Genomic DNA, 21,942 nt, shown 5'->3' on the forward strand with positions numbered 1-21,942 from the left:
TTGTTCGTGTTTATTTAAAACAGGACATGGCCTGATAGGGCATTTGCTCTGGTTCTCTTATAAGCAATATCTCTGGAGTTCCTCGAGACGTAGGAAGATAGATTTCTACGTTTGGCCATAGTAAGGTTTTCTGCACTCACATGTGACTTTGTATACACCTGGAAATTGTAGAAGGTTGTAAGAGTGTTTGTAGTTGCTGAAACTTGATCTGAAACTTCAAACCTACACATTTGCCATGATGAGGTTGAACGTTGCATTGTAGAGTCAAAAGAAATCACCTTGGACCCTCTTCATATGAACAATAATCTCAGCTATAATTTGTCTGACTCTTTCAGCTCTACTATCAGATACTGGAGATCACGTGTTTCCACACACGCACAAATGTACAACAATAGAACTTTAACACAGACTATAGCTCAAGTTCATAATAACTGTAATTTACAGTCGAATATTATAACTTTATAATTGTATAGCTGTAGAGTGTCTCAATGTTTTTTTCAGTGTCTTTTAATATCTTTCTATGTTCTTAACGGCTGATGAAGTCAATCTCGATGAAACATGTTGCGTTTTCAAATAAATCTCAATTTGTTATAATTCTCGGCTTTTTAGTCAGTTTATATTAAAAATGAACATATCCCAACCCTGAGTTAATAGTAGTAGTCATATATATATATATGTATATATAGTTTTATGAAAAAAAATTGAATGACTAGAACCGAGAATTTTTTTCATAAAACTATGTATGTTAACCGAGTCAATGATCATTCTGTCATATGTGTATATATATATATATTTTTTTTTTTTTTTTTTTTTATTTTTTTTTTTTTATGAAGAATTTTATTGATAGTATTTTTGCTATAGCCATTATTTACAGATGTATGATTTAAGCCATCAGATACTGTTAAAAAAACTATTACGCCAGTTCTCCCAGAATATGATAATTTGGGCTGTCTATACCCTCAATTATCAGCCAAAGCAAAACGTTAGGTTTGTTTACCTTGGGAACACCGTCTATTCTGGGAGAACTGGCATTATGGGGTAATAGTTCAACAGTGTCCAATGGTGAAAAAGTGACAGACTTAAATCCTACATTTATAAATAATGGCTATAGCAAAAATACTATCAATAAAGTTCTTCATAAAACTTCATCAAAAAATACATATAATATAGATTACAGTAAAACCAGGTATCCCATACATTAAAGGGTTATCAGAAAAAAATAAATAGAATTCTATGCCATTTTTAAACATTAAAAAAAAACATTCAACTCTTCTGAGGATCCTCTCTTCCCCCATTGGTTCACCCTGTAGTTTATCATATTTATTGCACCTATAACTTACCTTATAGTAGTGAAACTGGACGTACAATCCCTTTTCGTTTAAAAAAACACAAACGACACATTAAATTTAACAATTTTGGTGAAGCAGGCCTCTCAGATCACACTCTTAACACCTTACACCCACCAAATTGACAGAAAAGTACATGCTCTTTATATCATATAAAAACTTGGTATGAGATCCTAATATTAACAATGGTAGCATAAAATTTTCCAGCAAACCCTGACTTGAGGACTATGAGCCATTATTTCAGCTTTTATTGCCCATCATCCATACTGTTTTGTATTAATTAATATGTATACTTATATGAGTAACTTTATGTGAACTTGTTGCTCTCTAGCTTAATTTATTTTTGTAACCAAATAAATAGAAATATATTTCTATCTATTAGTAGTGAATTATTTTTTTTTTCTTTCCTCACCAGATGTCAGTCCAATACCTAATGGTTGATTAAATCAATGTAACTTTAGCATACCATGAAGACTCTAGTGCAGCTAGCTTCTTTGTATATATGTGGATACTCCAGATGATGGATGTGAAACCTTAATGTGAAAGTTGAAACATCAAGCGATTATTTTGGTTTATATTAAACTGAAGTTTTGCTTTAACACTGTAGTTGTTTCCATAATTTGTATGATGTAATCAAATACAAAGTTAGTTACTGCTTTTAATTGTTAATATTGTTAACAAAATCTCATGATTATCTGTATTTTTCATCATTATATCTTTAAACTTATTTCTATGACATACGAATTAAATACAGCTTTTTTTAAAAGCCCTTTGTTAGTTTACTAAGAATATTAAATGTCTTTCGAAATTATTAAGCATAAAATGAGTACTAAAAAGTAGAAATTTGCAGCATTTCATTATTTTCTGTTTCTTGCAATTCAATTCAAATACTAAATGTCGTCAGCAGACCATGTGGATCCTTTAATTCCTTTTAAAATATGGCTGGTAGAGTATTCGCTCACAATCTAAGTGGCTAATTTGAGATCTTTTGATAAACCATAACATGGGATTGTACAACATGAACACTTGTCATAGTGGCTAAATTATTTCCCATAAAAACAAGGTCCCTGCAATATTCATCTGGGAATGAGGGTGAACATTGAAAAGTTGTATACTGCAGCAAACTCAACTGAATTGAAAAAAAATTATAGTGGACAAGAAGTTGTGTTCTTTTTTTAATCCTATTCCCATGTGCAAGCAAACAAAGCAAAGTTCATGTGAAGTATCCTCATAACTTGATTATTTGTATATAGAGGCTGTTGACTTCACATTAGTATTCTATAATGCCAAACACACCTCTTTCAGATATGTGTATCACTATGCATTATGGGAAGTATAGACAAAATAAAAGAGGACCTGAAAACCAAATCACAACAAGTGACACCAGACTGGACAGAATTGTTTGGACTCTCCCAGAACAGACAGAAGTGGAGAGTTCATTCGGCCTCATCATCATCCACATAGATGATGGAAGAGAGAAGAAAACTACCCAAACCAGTTTTGAACTTTATTGAAGTTTACCACAGTGGAACTAGACCCATAAAAGATAGTGAGATTGATGACTTCTGCTTTGATTTAACATCAATACCTTCATCAGTCATTTTCCTGTCACCTTGGTATTAAAAATTTCTATTTTGTTAACCTTTACTCTCCTATTTTGTGTTTAAGTGACCAATACTATCTTATTGCTCTCATCACACATTCTTGAATACTAACCATATCAAGCCTTTTCATAATATCTCATTTTTAATTATATACTTCTGTTCACCAAGAAGGATGTTGACAGATCTCTGAGTTTGATCACATATATAAGTTGCTTTATAACAAGAAACCTTGTTAACACCTGGAACAGAGAGGGGAGGAAGAGGATCCTTAGAGAGCAGAGAAGGGAATCTAGCTTCTTCTGCATGGAGTTTGCATAGCATGCAAAGCTAAATGTTAAATGAAATATGAAAAATGCTAAATTAATATGAAGAATAACTACTGAATGCAGATGGTGTGTGAGGGTAACAGACCTAGAAGAGGTTGAAGTGACCAATACTACCTTATTGCTCTCATCACACATTCTTGAATGCTAACCATATCAAGCCTTTTCATAATATCTCATTTTTAACTATATACTTCTGTTCACCAAGAAGGATGTTGACAGATCTCTGAATTTGATCATATAAGTTGCCTTATAACAAGAAACCTTATTAACGCCTGGAACAGAGAGGGGAGGAAGAGGATCATTAGGAGAGCAGAGAAGGGAATCTAGCTTCTTCTGCATGGAGTTGGCATAGCATGCAATGCTAAATGAAATATGAAAAAAATGCTAAATTAATAAAATAATGCAAAGCTAAATTAATATGAAGAATAACTACTGAATGCAGATGATGTGAGGATAACAGACCTAGAAGGGGTTGTTCAACTAATGTGTGCCCATTTTGTTAAAAGCTGTCAACCTGGTCTGTGCAACATTAAGCTCACTACTACCTCTTCACTGGATGAAGAAACTCAGGTGTATGAGGAGGAGTTATTACAGCTGTTGCACAAGCTGAATAAGAATTCAGCAATAGGGACCTCTTTAGAATCAGCAGATTCAAAAAACCAGCCCAATCTAAATAAATATGGTTATGTTAAACTTCCAAGATTCTGGAAACTAATTCTTTGGCCTCCAGTCTGACAGCTGAAACTAACCAACAGTACAGTGCCCATAGAGGGCACCCCCTCATAGGACTTCAGGCTTAAAATAGTCTCACTTCTTTAGCTTATTGTTGTGTGTGGTTTTGCATGTCTTATTACAGTTTTAATATTGTATTCCTGAAGATGATATGTAACTACAGATGAAATATCATAGCGATTAAACCTTTTGTTTAATTATTCTTGTGCTGCTTTCATTCCATAATTAACTGAGTGTGGACTTTTAGCATATATGTATTATTTAACTAATTAAATGCATATTGTATATAGCTTGCATTTTTATGGATGAATAATTAAGCTATTAATTAATTACAGTTTTCTTTTGTAATGCCTGTCTTGAATTCTGCTAATGCTAAATTTGTAGCTAACTTTTCAGCTTCCCTTGATTCTCTCATGAAAACAGTGGAGGCCTTGTTTCATAATTTTATCTAGTTGTTCCATTATTGTCGTTTAAGTCAATACAGAATATAATATGGTTGGCTAAATTTTAAATTTCCAGCCCATCTTTGTTCATTCAGTATCTAGGTAGATTAACTGACATGGTGCACCATGGGAAAATGAAAATTGGACATTAGAAGACCTCGTCATTTTATTGCATCTCTTAAAAAGTAGATGCTAGAAAGAACTAGAATTTGTCACTTGATGTATACAAGTTCTTGGTATTTGTTGCTATTTAACATCTTCAACAAAGTAACATGTTATCACGAAAAAACAAATTTAAAGAAAAATTAATATTTTGAAATGAGCACATGAAGTAACTTCACCATATGCTGGTTACATAAAGAGGCAAATGATTTCATGACATATTGCCTTAATATCCACTGATACTAAATATGATAAACTGTAAATTATTCGTGATTATTGGTGGGATGCTAGAGCCTGGATAATTGAAAAACACGGTTAATCCAAATTACTTTTTATTGGATTAAATACACAAGAAATAAAAAAAATAATAAAAACATACGATAAACATTCTTGTAGTATGTGAATACAAAGTTGAACTTTTTAAACTTATTTAGATAGAAAAGCCATCGTTTTTGTTTTCTAGGTAGCATTATTTTTTTATTTTTCTTGTACATCCACGAATTTGTAAAACTTCAATGTAATCAACATAATCCTGACTTTTCACAAATTTGAGCTAATATTTCTGCAGCTGTTAGGGCTTCATTACAACTTAGTTTGTAAGATGGTTGTAGTCCCTTATCATCAGCATTGATTCTTGAACACTTTGGATTATGTCATTGGTGGGACATAATCCAAAGTCAGTTTTTTATATCCTGCTTCATTTTTATCTATATAATAATCTTCTTCAACCTTCTGGTTCTGTCCACTGTTGGACGAAGGTCTCCCCCATGATTTTCCAGATCACTCAGTTTTCTGCTTCTCCCATCCATCTCACTCCTGCAATTTGTTCCAGTTCATCTCTCCACCTTCTTCTCGGTCTTCCTCTTTGTCTTGCTCCATCCATTGGTCTTCACTCTTGTTTTTCTAGTCCATCTCCCATCACTGCATCTGGCAATATGGCCAGCTCATCTCCACTTAGCCTGTTTAATGTATTTTACAATATCCCTGACACCTGTTTGAGATCTTATCCAGATATTTGTCTTCCTGTCTCTTAATGTTAATAATAAAACTAATAATAAAACTTAAAGCTAATAACTATTTATTAGCTTTAAGTTAATAAATAGTTATTTTCTTAACCATCTGTGTTCTTATTATACCGTGAAACCTATTACAACATGTCTGATGAACACATAAGCCTATCCACGCGTCTCTTAATGTATTTTTAGCATACTTCTTTTCATGCGATGTCGTGTTGTTTTCAGCTTTTTGTTTAGGGCTTCTGTTAAAGTCCATGTTTCTCCTCCATATGTTAGTACAGGAAGTATGCACTGGTCGAAAGCTTTCCTTTTTAGACTCATAGGGATGTCACTTCTGAATATGTCTCATTTTCCCATAAGCCATCCATCCAAGGTGAATTCTTCGTTCAATCTCTTTTCTTTGGCACTCCTCAAAGGATAACAATTGGCCCAAATACACATATGAAGTAACTTGTTCTATTTCATGGTTTTCAACTTTGATAGTTCTATGGTTTATGTATTTATTCATCATTATTTTTTTTTTTTTGCTCTATTTATTTTTAATCCTATTTCTCTGGAGGCTTCGTTTAGCTGATTTAGCCTTTCTTCCAGATCTTCAAGATTATCTGCTATCAGGACAATATCATCTGCAAATTTCAGATGATGCAGCCTTTCTCCATTTATGTTTATTCCTTTTGTTTCCCAATTAAGGCTTCTAAAGACCTCCTCTAGTACAGCTGTAAATAATTTGGGAGATATGGTGTCGCCTTTCTGGATGCCTTTTTGTGTGAACTTTTCACTGTTTTTATATAATTTAATTACAGAAGTTGCATTATTGTAAATATGTTTTAATGTTTCAATATATGGTTTCTCAGTTCCCTGGGTTTCAAGTGCTTTTAGTGTTGCAGATGTTTTAACTGAATCAAATGCTTTTTCATAGTCTATATAGGCCAGACAGAAGTGTCTGGCCTATATAGAATGCAAAATCAATTGAATACAATAAACCCTTTGGTTTATTGTATTCAATTGATTTTTAAATGAGCTGTCTTAATGTGTGAATATGGTCCAAAGTATTGTAATTCTTCCTAAATCCAGCTTGTTCACACGATTGCATTCCCTCTAGTTTAGATTTTATTCTATTATTTATAATTTTTGTGAAAACTTTATATATGGTGGGGAGTAGGCTTTAAGGTCTGTAGTTTTTAATTTCTTCCTTATTGCCCTTTTTAAAAATTAATATTAGAAGTGAATTGTTCCAATTTTTTGGAATTTTTCTCTGTTTTAGGCATTTATTGAAGAGTTTACTCAACTGTTTGATGACAGTGCTTCCTCCCAGTTTTAAGAAGTCTACCATAATTCCATCTTCTGCTGGGGCCTTTCCATTCTTCATTTCCTGCAGTGCCATTTCCACTTCACCTTGTCAGATCTCAGGGGCATCATGTTCTTCCTCACTTGAGTAATCCATAGATGATTCTTGGATGTCCCGGTCTTTGTCTTCATAGAGTTCAGTATAAAATTCCTGAATTCTTTTGATTATTGCATCTCTATTTTTTATCAGTTCACCATTTTTTCCTCTTACAGCAGCTATTTCCTTTGTTCCAACTGATAATGTTCGTCTTAGGACCTTCATATTACTATTGTATTTTATTGTTTCTTTAATTTTTCTAGTATTATACGATCTAAATTCATGATTCATATAATAACCACTTGTTAATTTTGAATTTATTTTAAAATGTCAGATTTGATTTCTACACTATTCATTATTATCTGAGTCTTCCACTTCCAAATTAATTTCAGTGATCACAAAGTTTTCAGGCAATATTTTTTTAATGATTTTTCGGTTGTTTCACTTTTAACTAATATTGTTTAATTATGATGTGATGCAGAGTAATTGACTTCTGTTATTTTATGAATCGATGACTCCACAGATAAAAGGATAATCATCATTTTACTGTACTTCCTTTTGGACATGGATATTGCCATGCTTTATGAGACAGTTGTGACTCAGACTAGATTTGACCCTTATTGAATTCTTATCAGTCAGGTAAAGAATTAAAACAAGAATATAATTTATTCTGTAACCAAGTGAAGATATGATTTATGAGATAACTTTATGATGTTGAAACATGTTAACTGGATTCATTGAGACAGATTCCACTCTATTCCTCCCATCAATGCATGCATATATGCAAAAAGGTAGCAAACTGTACCTTTAAAATTAGAACAATTTCATTATTTAAGAAAACAGAACTGTTAGAAAGTATGAAAAAGTTAATTTTTATATGCTTGTCATAAAATTCTTTGGCATACCTAGTTATGATGAAATTACAACATTTTACTCTTATTTCCTGACATTTTAGTATTACTCTGTGTGATCTGTTAGTCGACAAAGGTATAATGTAATTTTCTATTTTGTATGTGTTTATTAAGATGTTTTTCAGTTAATGGTTACATATTCAAACTATTGGCCTTCTTATATTATGATAAATGCCCTCCTTATGGTAATATGATATTTCTTCCATTCATAGTTTTCTTGCAATATGAAAACTTGAGTACTTTGTACCTCAGCACTCTTTTTAGTGTATAACTCCTTCTGAATTATACACTAAATCCCTTAAGTGGTTAAGGGATTTAGTGTATAACTCAGGATACCTGTATTTGCTTCTACTGGTATTGGGTTTGTTGCATGTGTATTTATATGAATTTTTAATGGCACTTATGTAATAATAATATTTCTTACCCCAACACACATAGGAATATAATAATTTTATTACTGCAAATATTTCTGCAAATAAATAAATGTGTATATTTATTGTAGTATGGTGTAAAGCCAATGTGGGAAGATGATTTCAACAAGCTTGGAGGGAGATGGTTAATAAATTTATCAAAACAGCAAAGAGCCAAATTTTTAAATGATTACTGGCTTGATACTGTAAGTAAATGATTAATATAACCATACAATAATTGAAATTTTATCAAATTTACTTTAATAAGGTATTCTGAGATGTTATCAATAGTATTTCAACCTAACAAACCATACAGTTTTACAAAGAAGTGTGGAGAAGTTTAGGTATGGCTCTATTTGATGAAAGCTTTGATTCTTTGCCTAATCCAAGTTATGATTGTTCACTAGGTACAGATTAAACTTTATTTAGATGTGGGTGCTGTTTGAAATGATTCTGTTAAGTTTGTTATTACAACAGATTTACAGCATATATCATTATACAATAGCTTATTCACAGGTGAGCTTCCAAGTTACATAAGTCTAGCTGAACTTGTTATAATGAATTAAGGTTTTTCTTATGGTAAATACTGTAATTTTCTAATCTTATGATGCAGTCATAAATTCTGAGTTTCTATGGAAAACTATAAAACTTTTGTTGTCTTTCAGTAATGATAGTATGGCAGTGATTCCCAAACTTTTTTGCTATGGCAGAACCCTTAAAATATTTTTTTACACACCAAGGAACTCTTCAATTTATGTAAGCATGTGTGTGTGTGTGTGTGTGTGTGTGTGTGTGTGTGTGTGTGTGCATGTGTGTTTATACAAACAGATCATACAATCTTAATGCCAACTTGGTTGGCCGAGTGGTTAGCATATCTGCTCTCCAACCAAAAAAGCTGTGGTTTTGAATCCCACCATGGGCATGAATGTCTGTGAATATATTAGTGGTGATGGTGGGTGGTAGATGGAGTTGGTGTAGTTGCAGTTCATTGTAGTTGGTGGATTTGAGTGGTGGAGACAGAGTTGTAGAGTAGGTGCCCTCCCTCAATGAGTCTTTGGGCTCCCTGAAGGTGGTGCATAATAATAGTAATAATTCTAAGCCAACTGTAAATGTTAACCCAAATAATGTTAATATTTATTCCCAAAAAGATTATAAATGGCTTTCATCGGCAATGCTTTTGAGTAATGGTCACCTCTCTTCTCTCCTGACTCGTACTTGGCTCTTATAATTGTACATCTTCATGTTCATCATTATCTGCTTCACTGATACTCTCTTTTTTCAAAAAACTTCTCAATGGATCATATAACTAGCATGGTCCACCCATGCTCTCAGCTAAATATGTGCATGTGATGATTGTTTGCCTGGCTATTTGCACTTAAGAAGGTGGTAATGGAGCAGTTATCAAGCTCTGCCCATAAATGTTCGATATGAGGCAATTCATCATCAAATTCCTTATGTACCTTCAGAGGGTGTACAGGATAATTATGATCAACAATTTTCCTTCAAATTAATCTATAAATTAAAGATGCCAAAAAATTATATTCTTGGTTTCATCTTTTATCCAAGTGTAAGCAAAGAAAGTTTGCGCATGAAGTCACTTCACAACTCGGATACTTGTATATCGAGGCTAATGGCTTCACATCACTTGCCTTAGTATCTCATAATGCAGTGTTTCCCAAAGTGTGGTACGCGTACGCCCGGGGATACGCGAAAGGTCTTGGGGGGGGGGGGGGGTATGTGCCAATTTTTGGCTATGCATCATTAACGCATAGAATCGTTATATTTCTCAACAAATAGTGCAATTAGAGACATCTGGGATAAAACAGAACTAATGAATGACATCTTCCCTCCAACAGAAACTGCTGTATAAAAACTCAAGGCACCACCAGGTTGTGAACGCTTAAAACCAAGAAATATATAGAGAATGTGTTTCAGATATTATGGAATTCGGTTGAAGAGAATTAGCATTTCGACTCAACTGTTGAAATGCTAATTTGTCTTTGCCAACTTGGTTCGTGCAATCTTTTGCTAATACCGCACCAATCATATGCACTTCTTCATAGCTGTCTTACGTATCTCCAGTCTTGTAAATTACTGGTAATTTTTGCTTGAAATAATGGGAAAAAAGATTAGGCTGTTTGAGTAGATGACTTTGACGATGCACACAAGGAAACTGTTCTCGGTGCCTAAAGTAGCGATAGCGAGTAGGAGCGGAGCTTCTTGGTAAGTCACACCATTTACAGTTTTTTTTCTGAAAACTTTAGTTTCCAAAAATCCCCACATATATCTCGCACCACGATTTTTTAGCTTTAATTTTGGGAAAAAAGTGCGAGTTATATTCGAGTAGATAAATTTACGGTAATTTTTTTAGCTTTCAAATTCTTGAGTATGGATCATTGGTTAAAGATTAAATTTATAAACCACAAAAGAGAACACTGTAAGCAACAAGAAAACGTTGATATTGCATCTGGATCAAATGAAATTGATAAAGGTGTGTCGTCTGACATCTCTAGAGAACCAACTAGGAAGATGATGAAAAATCTTCATAAGTGTGATATGAATTACTTGAAATGTGGATTTTTATGGACTGGAAATTAAGGGAAATCTATTCCAAATTTTGTTTTATTAAGAATAAATCATATTTTTTGTTTACATGAATATATAAATTCAAATAAAATAGACATTTACAATGAAATATACATTATTTATTTATTATATGATAAGGGGGTACTTGGTAATAATGAAAATATATAAAGGGGTATGTGGCTATCTGAAGTTTGAGAAACACTGGCATAATGCAATGCACATATGCTTACGGACATATATAATGCTGTGCATTATGGTAAGAGCCACTACCCAGATTGACTTTTATTGAGGTCTCATCAGTGGGAGCCAGACATAAAGCTGATACTAAGGTTGAAGTAACGCAGATGTGGCTATCTGAAGTTTGAGAAACACTGGCATAATGCAATGCACATATGCTTACAGACATATATAATGCTGTGCATTATGGTAAGAGCCACTACCCAGATTGACTTTTATTGAGGTCTCATCAGTGGGAGCCAGACACAAAGCTGATACTAAGGTTGAAGTAACGCAGAAATCATATTTCCATATACAAGTAGCCAAAAGGTGTTGCTCCTTATTACTAAAATACTCTGGATTAGATATAGAAGTTGGAAGTTTTTTCACTTGGTTATACTATAAATTAAAGAAGGAAAGTGATGTGAAGTCATTAGCTTCAATATACAAGTCGCCCAGTCGTGAAGTGGAAAAACTTTCAACGTCCGAATTAATTTGTTATCTGTCGAGATTCAAATATTATCAGATCTTATATTTTTGTCTTCTAAGGCAATTTTTACTGTATCAATCCACCTATATTTTGGTCTTCCTCTGGGTCTTTTTCTTGCTAACTTGGCAGAGAACACTTGATTTGCTAATCTTTCCTCTCCTGTTCTCTTTAAGTGACCATACCACTTGAGATTAGCTCTACTAACAACGGCAAGTTCCTTCCTAATTTTTAATGTGATACTACCATCGATGCCATCTGTTCATTCCACTAATCTTTCTCAGAACTCTCATATCAAAGGTCTCCAGTCTGTAATCAAATGTTTCATTTCTAACACAGCTCTTTGATCCATAAGTAGAAATTGGTTTGAACACCATCTTGTATACAGCTAATTTAGTGTATTGGCTAATTTCTTTCTTATTCCATATAAATTTATTCAGCTGACTTCCTACCATACTGGCTTTACTAAGTCTGTTGTCTATTTCCAGATTTAATTTATAATCTTCACTAAAAATTGTGCCTAAATAGCTGAAATGTTTTACTTGTTCTATAAGTTCTCCATTCAGGATGCAGTTTTCTTTAATTTTTTTAGTTGTTGTTTTGTTTTTAATGTTTCATCCTATTTTCATTGTCTGTCTTTTTAATGCTGATTGTCATACCAAATTTATTACAGCAGATATTCAATTTATTCAGGGAATCCTACAAGCTTGTCGTGGATTTATTTATGAGTGTAACATCATCTACATAAAGTACAGAGCTGAGATTAACATCTCCAGTTTTGATGTCAAGTTTAATGTCACTTCCCTTCATAATGTGATCCATGATGAAGAATAGTGGAGATAATGTATACCCTTGTCACACACCTGAATTAACATCAAAGCATCTTCCTGTACCTCCTTCAATTCTAATTGGTGATTTACAACTCAAATACGGACTGTGCATTGCTTGATATGTCTCATTTACACCATATAACTGGAACATTTTGAACAGCACCCCTCTCATCACCTTGTCTTTTGATTAAATGGAAATTTTAATTAAATGGAAAACTTAAATGGAAATCCTTATATTCCCAAGATTTCTCAACTAATTGTCCTAAAGTGAAAATGTAATCCTGATAACTTCTATTTGCCTGAATCAGCTCTTCACCAAGCTTCCCTTCTACAATTTTTCTTAGCCATTTTTCAAATATGTTTGCATAAATCTTACCCAGAACACTCGTAGGGAAGTAACTCTAATTCTTGCATTCAGTTTCATTTCCCTTTTTCTAAATGGGTATTATGAGAAGTCTACTCCAATCATCTGGAATTTGTCCTTCTGTCCAGGCCTTCTGAATTATTCAATGCAGTTGCTGTAAACTTTTATACCTCCATATTTTAGCATTTTTGGTCGAATTTCATCTACTCTATTGCAGGTTTGTGATAGCTTTTTCTACTTCAAGTATGGATATGATTGATTTCATTCCTGATGAGAGTTTTCTACTACTGTGCTGACACTGCTTGTTTCATTTAGCAATTTTTCAAGGTAATTACTCCATATATCAAAGATATCTTTTTCTCCAGTTTTAATGTCACCTTTCATCATCATCATGCCTAGAGTGGTTTGTTCCGGTCTTAGAAGTCATTGTTGAATCTTTTAAGAGGACGTCCTGGTTTTCTTTTTCCTAATGGCTTGTTTTGGTAATCTTTCTGTTTTCATTCTTTGAACGTGTTCTACCCATTTAGGTTTATATTTTTTATTATTTTCTATTACTGATTCCTGGTTTAATTCTTTCATAATTTCTTTCTTTCTTTTGTGATCAAATAGAGTATACTTAGCATTTTTTCTCATAAACTTCATTTCAGCTGTTATTCTTTTTGTCTTTTTGTCTTTGTCTTTTTGTTTTATTGTCCAGATTTCACTTTCATACAATAGGACTGGTAGGGCTAATGTATTGTATACTTTTAGTCTGGTTTGTTTTTGAACTAGATTTGGTTTAAATATCAAGTTAATTACACCTGTTATTTTTAAATATTTTGCAATTTTTAGGTTTATATCGTTTTCAATTTCATAAATAATCATACAACCTAGGTAGTTAAATGAATTCACCTGTTCTAAAAACTATTTTAGTTCTTACTAGATCTTGTCCTTTAAAGGCCATAGTTTTTTTATTTTTCTACTCATGTTATCATTCCATAATCTTTGGCTATCGCATTTAGATTTAAAATAGCTTTCTGTAAGTTATCTTCAGAATTTTTTATTATTATTTGTTTATTGGCAAAAAGGAGAGTGTTCACAGTAGGAGAACGTTTAATACCTTGATGGAAATTTTTATTCCATTTTATTATTATTTCGTTTACATAAATATTAAAAACAGTTGCTGAGAGGGGAGATCCCTGTAAGACTCCTTGGTTTATCTCTCTCGTATATGATAGCTCATGATTTAATCTTATTTGTATTTGATTATTTTCATGTTTGTATTATTATGATCAATGTCACCTTTATCATCTTTAATTCCATTTCTGAGCTTTTTCAACAACCTCCAGAATATCCTGCCACCGTCTGGATATTTATTATCTATGTTCTTACCAAAGTCTTCCCGTGACTTGTTTAGCTAGTTTTACAGTGTTTAGCTTTCTTACATTTGTCTCTGTATTCTCTAAGAGCACAAGCTGACTTATTTGCCAGGAACTTTCGATATGCTTTCTTCTTTTCCTTCACTGCATCTTTAACTTCCAGTGTCCACCATGAGTTCAGATTTTTCTATTCTTGCAGACAACCTCACCACATACCTCTCTGACTGATCAATCAATGTTTTCTTCAGGGCTTGTTGCTGAATCTCCAAGGTTTGATTACTTGTTAGTGTGTTTTTCAATACCTGAGTAACCCTTTGAGCTATTTTGCCAACTTATGCAATATGTCCTGTGAACTTCAACTCTCTGTCCACCATTATCCCCAGTTTCATTAATTTCCCACAGTCTAGTATACCATGAACTGTTGGTTCCTGTTCCCAAACTCTTTCATTTTTTCTTGAATAATGTTTGTGTATTTTAGTCTACAGTTCACATCTGAGTGCAGCTCAACTTTTATTTGTTTTAAAACTTTCTTTAAAACCCACTACCTTCATTTGAGACCAGCTAACTCATCTTTAATCGAAAGAGACCAGATAAAGGTTCCTCACGTAATGGATGGGAATGACTTCACAGTTTACTGTCACTCTCATGTTTCTCTGTGGGCTCTTAGTAATGGGTTCATGTTTTCAGCAGAATAAAGTGTCTGTACACTTCTGTCAAAAATGCACTCTTCATCCATATCCTGAATTAAGAATGGGACAAACTATTCTTCTAGTAGCTACAGAAGCCAAGTTCTTGGGACCAGTCTTTGACAGAAAGTGCAAGAGAGCGTTGAACCTCCTTTTCACTCCATTCGTTACTCAGTGGAGTGCCGAGCCAAACAATCTCATTGCTTTATCTTGTACTTCAGATTTGCACTCCATCCTGCAGCCTCTCACTTTGTCAGCCACAGAAATCTTATGCTCCATCATTGGTCTACCTGCAATTGTTTAATGCACACAGAACAGCCCACTCTGATTTTTTGCCCATCTATACTGATTGTTCAAGAACTGATTCCTATGTTGGCTGTGCAGCTGAGTTTCCTGACATTATTATCTCCAGCCAGATCCCACCAGATTGCAGTAATTATACAGCAGTGTTACATGCCATTTAGCTTGCACTTGTGCATATAAAAGAAAACCAAAAATGTGTGTTCAGACTCATTGAACTCTTTACAAGCTGTCTCCTCTCCTATATCCACATCCAGTGCTGTATGAGGCTGCAGATGCTGCTGCTGGATCAACTCATACTTTGTCCACGTACTCTTTGACAGTATGTATACAGACTACAGACAGTTGATAAGAACAGAGCAAATTTCTCAATGGCAGTCATCATGGTAGGAAGCATTGACGTTCTAGTCAACATATAATGAGAAGAGAGGAAGTCATTCTTGCTAGGCTCCACATAGGTCACAGTCATCTTACACATTCTTATTTACTGAGAGTTGTCATATTCTGGTGGGGTGCCAGCACTTTACATGAGAGAGGAATGAAATTTTACCTATCTAGCCAAGCCATATGCACTCAGGCAGATTGCATGATGTTTTTAATTTTCTACAAAGAATTAATTTGTATAAATATATTTGACTGTAATTTGTTTATATGTAGATACTACATTGCTTAACTTAATTTTTATGCACTGCTGTAACTTTATTTGTACCGTATTTGCCGGCGTATAGGACGCGCCCCTTTTTTGTACACATTTTTTAGGGAAAAAAAACGTTATCACTGAATATTATAATGAATTCACAGTATTTCAAATATAAATAAGTAGGTCTACTTTCAACAAATACCTAATCTAACTAGGAAAGAGTATCCACCTTTTAATCATCAGAACCCAGAAATTCATCTCCAGAGCTAGTTAAAGAGACACTTGAAACCTCTTCTAAATCAGAATCTGAGTCCTCATACAACAAATTGTCCTCTGTACCATCCAGAGCATTACTAATTCCACACTTCTTAAATGAGTTAACCACTGTCTCAGTTTTCACAGCATCCCATGAAGCTTTGACCCACTCACAAACTTGCGAAATGCTAGGCCTCTTCCTGATGGCGTAACCTCAAAATCTGAAGACTGCATCCAGCTGTTCCACTTCTCCTTCATAAATCCCTTAAATGGTTTATTAATACAGACATCTAAAGGTTGAAGCAGACTAAGTAGGCTTCCTGGAATTACAGCTAACTGAGTTTTCAATTCCTTGAGTTTTATTTGTAACATCGTCTGTTCTGTGAGAACGAAACTGATCCCATACTAGCATGGCTGGCTTCTTCAGCAGTCCACCAGGGTGCCTAGACCAAATTTTATCTATCCATAATTTCATTCCTCCTCCATCCATCCATCCAGCCTTTTATGTGAACATGTACAAACACTCCTTTAAGTAGTTTTTCTTTGGGTAGCATCTTCCTTTTAAAAAATCAATAGTGGCAGCAATTTTGTCCCATCAGCACAGCAGGATAAAACAACCGTGTAGTGAGTTTTTTTGTGCCCTGAAGTTTTAATAGTAACATTTTTAGTGCCCTTAGAATCTACAATGTTGTTTGAGAGCACATCAAAAGTCAGCGAACCTCATCCATGTTTCCTATTTGCGCAAGTTCAAAATTTTCTCGTTTCCTTGTGTTAATGATGAATCGATGAAATTCAATCATTTCTTTCTTCATATTCAGCTGGCATCTTTTGTGATATTTTTGTTTTAGTCCACATAGATAACTGGTTGCTCTTCGTGAATCTTGAACACCATGATGTTGATCCAGTAAAGTTGGCGATCCCGTTGTTAGTGGCTATCGCTTTCGCTTGATGAATAATCATTTTTGTAGACACTGAAAGTCCCTCTTTTCTGTGATCTGAAATCTAAGTATTCATTTCTGCCTCAAGTTCTGGCCAATTTGCAGTTCCACTTCGTAGGTTATGTTTACTGTGAGTTGCTTTTTTTTTAAATCCTCTTCCTGATTCTGCCAAGTTCTTATCATTTTCTCAGTTGGGGGTAGTCCGAAATGCCTCTCTGCAGCCCTGTTTCCATGTTCTTTAGCATACGCAATCACACATAGCTTGTATGCAATATTGTAACAACGGCGACGTTTTTCAGCCATAATTTGCCAAGAAATTTAGAGAAAATTTAATGGCAGAAATTTATCACCATTCACAACTGGACAACGATTGGAAAGTTTAAACGAACAGGACACAGCTGTGATCGTCGATGACAGTGCATCCACTGAACTCTATGTCATGTTTCTCAAAGTGTGGTACGCATACCCCTGGTGGTACATGAAAGGTCTTCGGGGGGGGGGGGATTTCAGCTATGCATCATTAATGCATAGAATAAAATTCAATGTATCCATGAAGTTTGAGATCGTAAAACGTTCCTATTGTATCACTGAATAAGGTACAGAGATATCTGCAGGCTGTGCAATGTTTCTCAACAAACAGTGCAATTAGAGACAACTGGGATAAAAACGGCACTAACTAATGAATTGCATGTCCCCCTCTCACAGATAATGCTGTATGACTCAGCAAATCCATATGTTGCTGGTGCAACATATGGTTTTGTTTGAGTGAACGTGTTAAATATTATATAAGGAATTCGGTTGAAGAGAATTAGCATTTCAACTCAACTGTCGGTTTGTCTTTGTCATTTAGTAGCACGATCTTTTGTTAACACCACACCAATCATATGAACGCGGATGTCTGAAGTTTGAATAACACTGCTCTATGTAACTGGAATGCTCTCACACACACCGCAAGGAAGCAATAAAGAAATCGCATAACTCGGAACAGAGAAAATTTCCAGAAATGAAAATAATAAAAAACTGAGTATCGGCGTATAAGACTCACCCTGTTTTTCAGACCTATTTTCAAAGAAATAAAGTGCATCTTATACGCCGGCAAATATGGTAGATACTTCATTCCTTGGCTTGACCTTTGTACATGCATTTTGTTTACTAGTTTGTACTATTGACTATTTATGTATTGCTGTAACCTTTGCAGTAATTTTATTTATATATAGATACTGCATCGTGACTGTTTATGTATTTCTGTAATCTTTACTGTGGCATGGTATGTGTGACCTTTGTTGTTTTTGCACTAATAAACTATAAACCAAACAACTCTTTTACATCCTTTATTTTAACTCCTGGCCAGATCGATACACTAACTCCTTTGTCAAGTGCAAATTGAATTATTGAATCACTGTACCACATTAATTCTTTTTTCTTATATTTTAAATGACTTACATGGTTGTTATTATTACCATCCTTTCTTTCATGCTTACACAGTGATCCGAATACATTTTGAAAAATTATGGAAACAACCACTGTGTTATAGAGTAAAACTTTAATATAAACTAAAATCAACGCTCGACGTTTTATACCTTCATATCAAGGTTATCCTCTGGAGCATACACAATATATACAGAGAAACAAGCTGCGCTACAATCTACATAGTTTGCTAAAGTTATTGACCAACCATTACTACAATTATTGGCCTGACCTCTGGTGAAGGAAAAAAACAACCTTGACTACATCTAAGCTAGGGCCCGATTTCAGAGACAGAGAAATTTTTGTCTCACTGGATCAAGGATCTGACACAGAAGCAGATACTGTTGAGTTTTCTGATTATCCAGGAGAAGGCTAGATCTTTACATAAAGATTTACAAGAGAAGGCTGGCATCACTGACACGTAGAGTGCATTTAAAGCTAGTGCTGGATGGCTCGAACGATTCAAGAAGCGTACAAATCTACATGGCATCGAAGTCACGGGTGAGGCAGCAAGTGGAGATACAGATGCGGCAAGTAAATTTCCCAAACTTCTGGCAGAAATAATTGAGGAGGGAGAATATTTGCCTGAGCAAAAAGTTAATGTTGACGAAACGGCTCTGTTTTGAAAGAGGATGCCAACACGGACATTTATTGCAAAAGAGGAAAAATCTATGCCTGGATTCAAGATCGCAAAAGATCGGATCAATGTTATGATATTGGGGGGCAACACTTCAGGGGACTTGAAACTTAAACTGCTTACAGTGTACTATTCCCAGAGACTGTGGGACTTTAAGAACATTGACCCGAGTAGGCTGCCCGTAATCTGGAAATCCAATACCAAGGCTTGGGATACACATGTGCTGTTCGCAGACTGGTTCAATAACCACTTCATTCCCCAGGTGAAGGAATATTCCCCAAGCAACCAAGGCCATTGATAGTGGTGAGGGCATTACTCTACGTGATTTCTGGAAGAATAATAATATCCGTGACGCTATCAAAAACATCGGGGTAGCATGGGATGAAGTCAAGCTGACAACAATGAATGCTGTGTGGAAGAAACTCTGCCCAGAAATGGTGCAAAATGGTTTAAAGAAAGGAAAGCAGACAATGACTGATACGGTTGTTGAGTTGACACAAGAATTACAGCAAGCGACGGAGATGTGTTTGTGCAACTGGCAGAACAATTAGAGTTGGAAGTGGATAACGTTGACGAGCTTCTTTTGAGTCACGATAAAGAGCTTGCTAATGATGACCTTATTCAGTTGGAGGCATTCCGAAGAAAATAATATGCCGATTGAACCGCCAACTCTAGACGTTAAGAAATTTACAACAAAGGGGCTAGCCGAGGCTTGTAGCCTGATAGACATGGCGCTAGCAAAATTAGAATCGATGGATCCGAACACAGAGTGGTTCGAGAATGTTAGCCACCGTATCCATTCTGATATGTCTAGCCACAAGGCCATCTACGATGACAAAAAGCATGTGACCACACAATCTACTCTAGACATGTTTGTGAGATGCTGCTCACAACAACGTCCAGATGACAAGACAGACGACCCCGACTATGCTCAGCCTTCAACATTGAGAGGAGTGGAAGTTGCCAGAGAACAGCATTTCTCTTCACAACCATCCACCACCAGTGCCGACTCTCCCACTACACGGCTAAATTAGCAGTCACAAGACATTTTTTTTATTTCCAAATTGTTATTTCAGTTTGTTTTTATATATTTTTCATACTTTTATAGTTTATATCCGAGTAAATACTGCTGAATGATGTTTCATTTATAAAATAATACTCTGTAAATAATATACTGTACATATCTATATATATACATACATGTAATAATAATAAATGCTGCAGTTTCTTACGAAGTTACACTTAAGCAATTTACAAATTCGACTTACATAAAATTCAAGTTACGTAAAGGTTTACGGAACGCATTACTTGCGTAACTCGGGGGGGGTACTATATAAAGAAATAAAACTGAATGTGAGAATTACAGAGGTATCTCTCTACTGAGTGTTCCTGGTAAGATATATGCAAGTATACTTCAGAAACATTTGAGAAGGATTCTGGAAGAGAAGCTTGATAAAGAACAAGCTGGATTCAGGTCAAGTAGAGGCTGTCAGGATCAAATTTTCACTTTACGACAAATAGTTGAGAAATTATGGGAATATAACAGAGATCTGTATTTAAGTTTTGTAGATCTGGAAAAGGCATATATGACAAGGTGCCAAGAGAGAAGCTGTTCAAAATGCTACAATTATATGGTGTCGATGGGACATTATATCAAGCAATGCTTAGTTTTTATTTGAGTTGTAAATTAGCAGTTAGAATTGAAGGAAGTGCAGGAAGATGGTTTAATCTGGTGTCAGACAAGGATGTTTATTGTCCCCTCTGTTATTCATTATCTATATGGATTGCATTATGAGGGAAAGTGCTATCAAACCTCATATCAAACTTGGAGATGTTAATCTAAGCTCTTTGCTTTATGCAGATAATGTTATACTTTTAAATAAATCTGCTATAAATCTGCAAAATTCCCTGACTAAATTGAATAACTGTTGTAAAAGATATGGTATGAAGGTCCACAATAACAAGACAAAGACAATGAAAATATTAATTGCATTGAGAATGTAGAACCTATCGAACAAGTGAAATATTTCAGCTACTTGGGCATGATTTTTAGTGAAGATGGTAAATTAAATATGGAAATAGACCACAGAATCAACAAAGCAAGAGTGAAATTAGTGAAAACACTAAATTAGCTATATACAATGCAGTGTTCAAACCAATTTTAACCTATGGATCTGAGAGCTGGGTCAGAAGTAAAACACTTGATCCAAGACTAGAGACAGCAGATATATGAGAGTCCTGAGAAAGATTAGGGACATGAACAGATGGCATCAATGGCAATATCATATTAAAAATGAGTCTATTAGGAAAGAACTTGACATTGTCAGCATCCTGGAATGCGTTAGCAGAGCTAGTTTCAGGTGGTATAGTCACTTAAACAGAATAGGAGAGGAAAGATTAGCAAAAACAATTCTCTGCTGGCAGGAAAAAGACCCAGAGGAAGACCATGATATAGGTGGATTGATACAGTAAAAAGTACCTCAGAAGATAGAAATATAAGATCTGATAATGTTGGAGTCTTGACAGGTAACAGACTGATTTGGAGAAAAATTGTAAATAGGTAGTTAGTAATGATGTAAATTTTTCATGTAGTACTACCATATCCTATACACCTTGAGGGTATATGTCAGAAGGTGTACAGGAATTTGATGATGATGAAGTATCATTATATAATTAAGCGAACACAAAAAAAAAATATATCCTTGATGATTTTAGAGAGAAAAAAATAAACGAAATAGGGGGAAAAGCAGGTAGGGATATTGATTTCAGTGCTATCTACCCATTTAAATATTTCATTGCAGGTAGTGAAAACCAAGTGATTCAGAACATTTTTCATCATTATTA

The 21,942-nt window shown here is 34.5% G+C and overlaps 1 protein-coding gene across 1 annotated transcript in view; it reads left to right on the forward strand.

Moving 5' to 3' along the window:
* The window catches only part of LOC150095808 (eukaryotic translation initiation factor 4E-like), a 151,478-nt gene that overhangs the window by 87,601 nt on the left and 41,935 nt on the right, over nucleotides 1-21,942 (forward strand). The window contains exon 4 of the mRNA XM_090408818.1: nucleotides 8,427-8,540. Within this exon, the coding sequence (XP_090264944.1) occupies nucleotides 8,427-8,540 (114 nt within the window). The remainder of the gene's footprint in view (nucleotides 1-8,426; nucleotides 8,541-21,942) is intronic.

The sequence above is a fragment of the Typopeltis vanoorti genome, chromosome 19 (genome assembly GCF_054136105.1).
Source record: "Typopeltis vanoorti isolate ZY-2024b chromosome 19, IOZ_Tvanoo_1.0, whole genome shotgun sequence".
Lineage (NCBI taxonomy): Eukaryota > Metazoa > Arthropoda > Arachnida > Uropygi > Thelyphonidae > Typopeltis > Typopeltis vanoorti.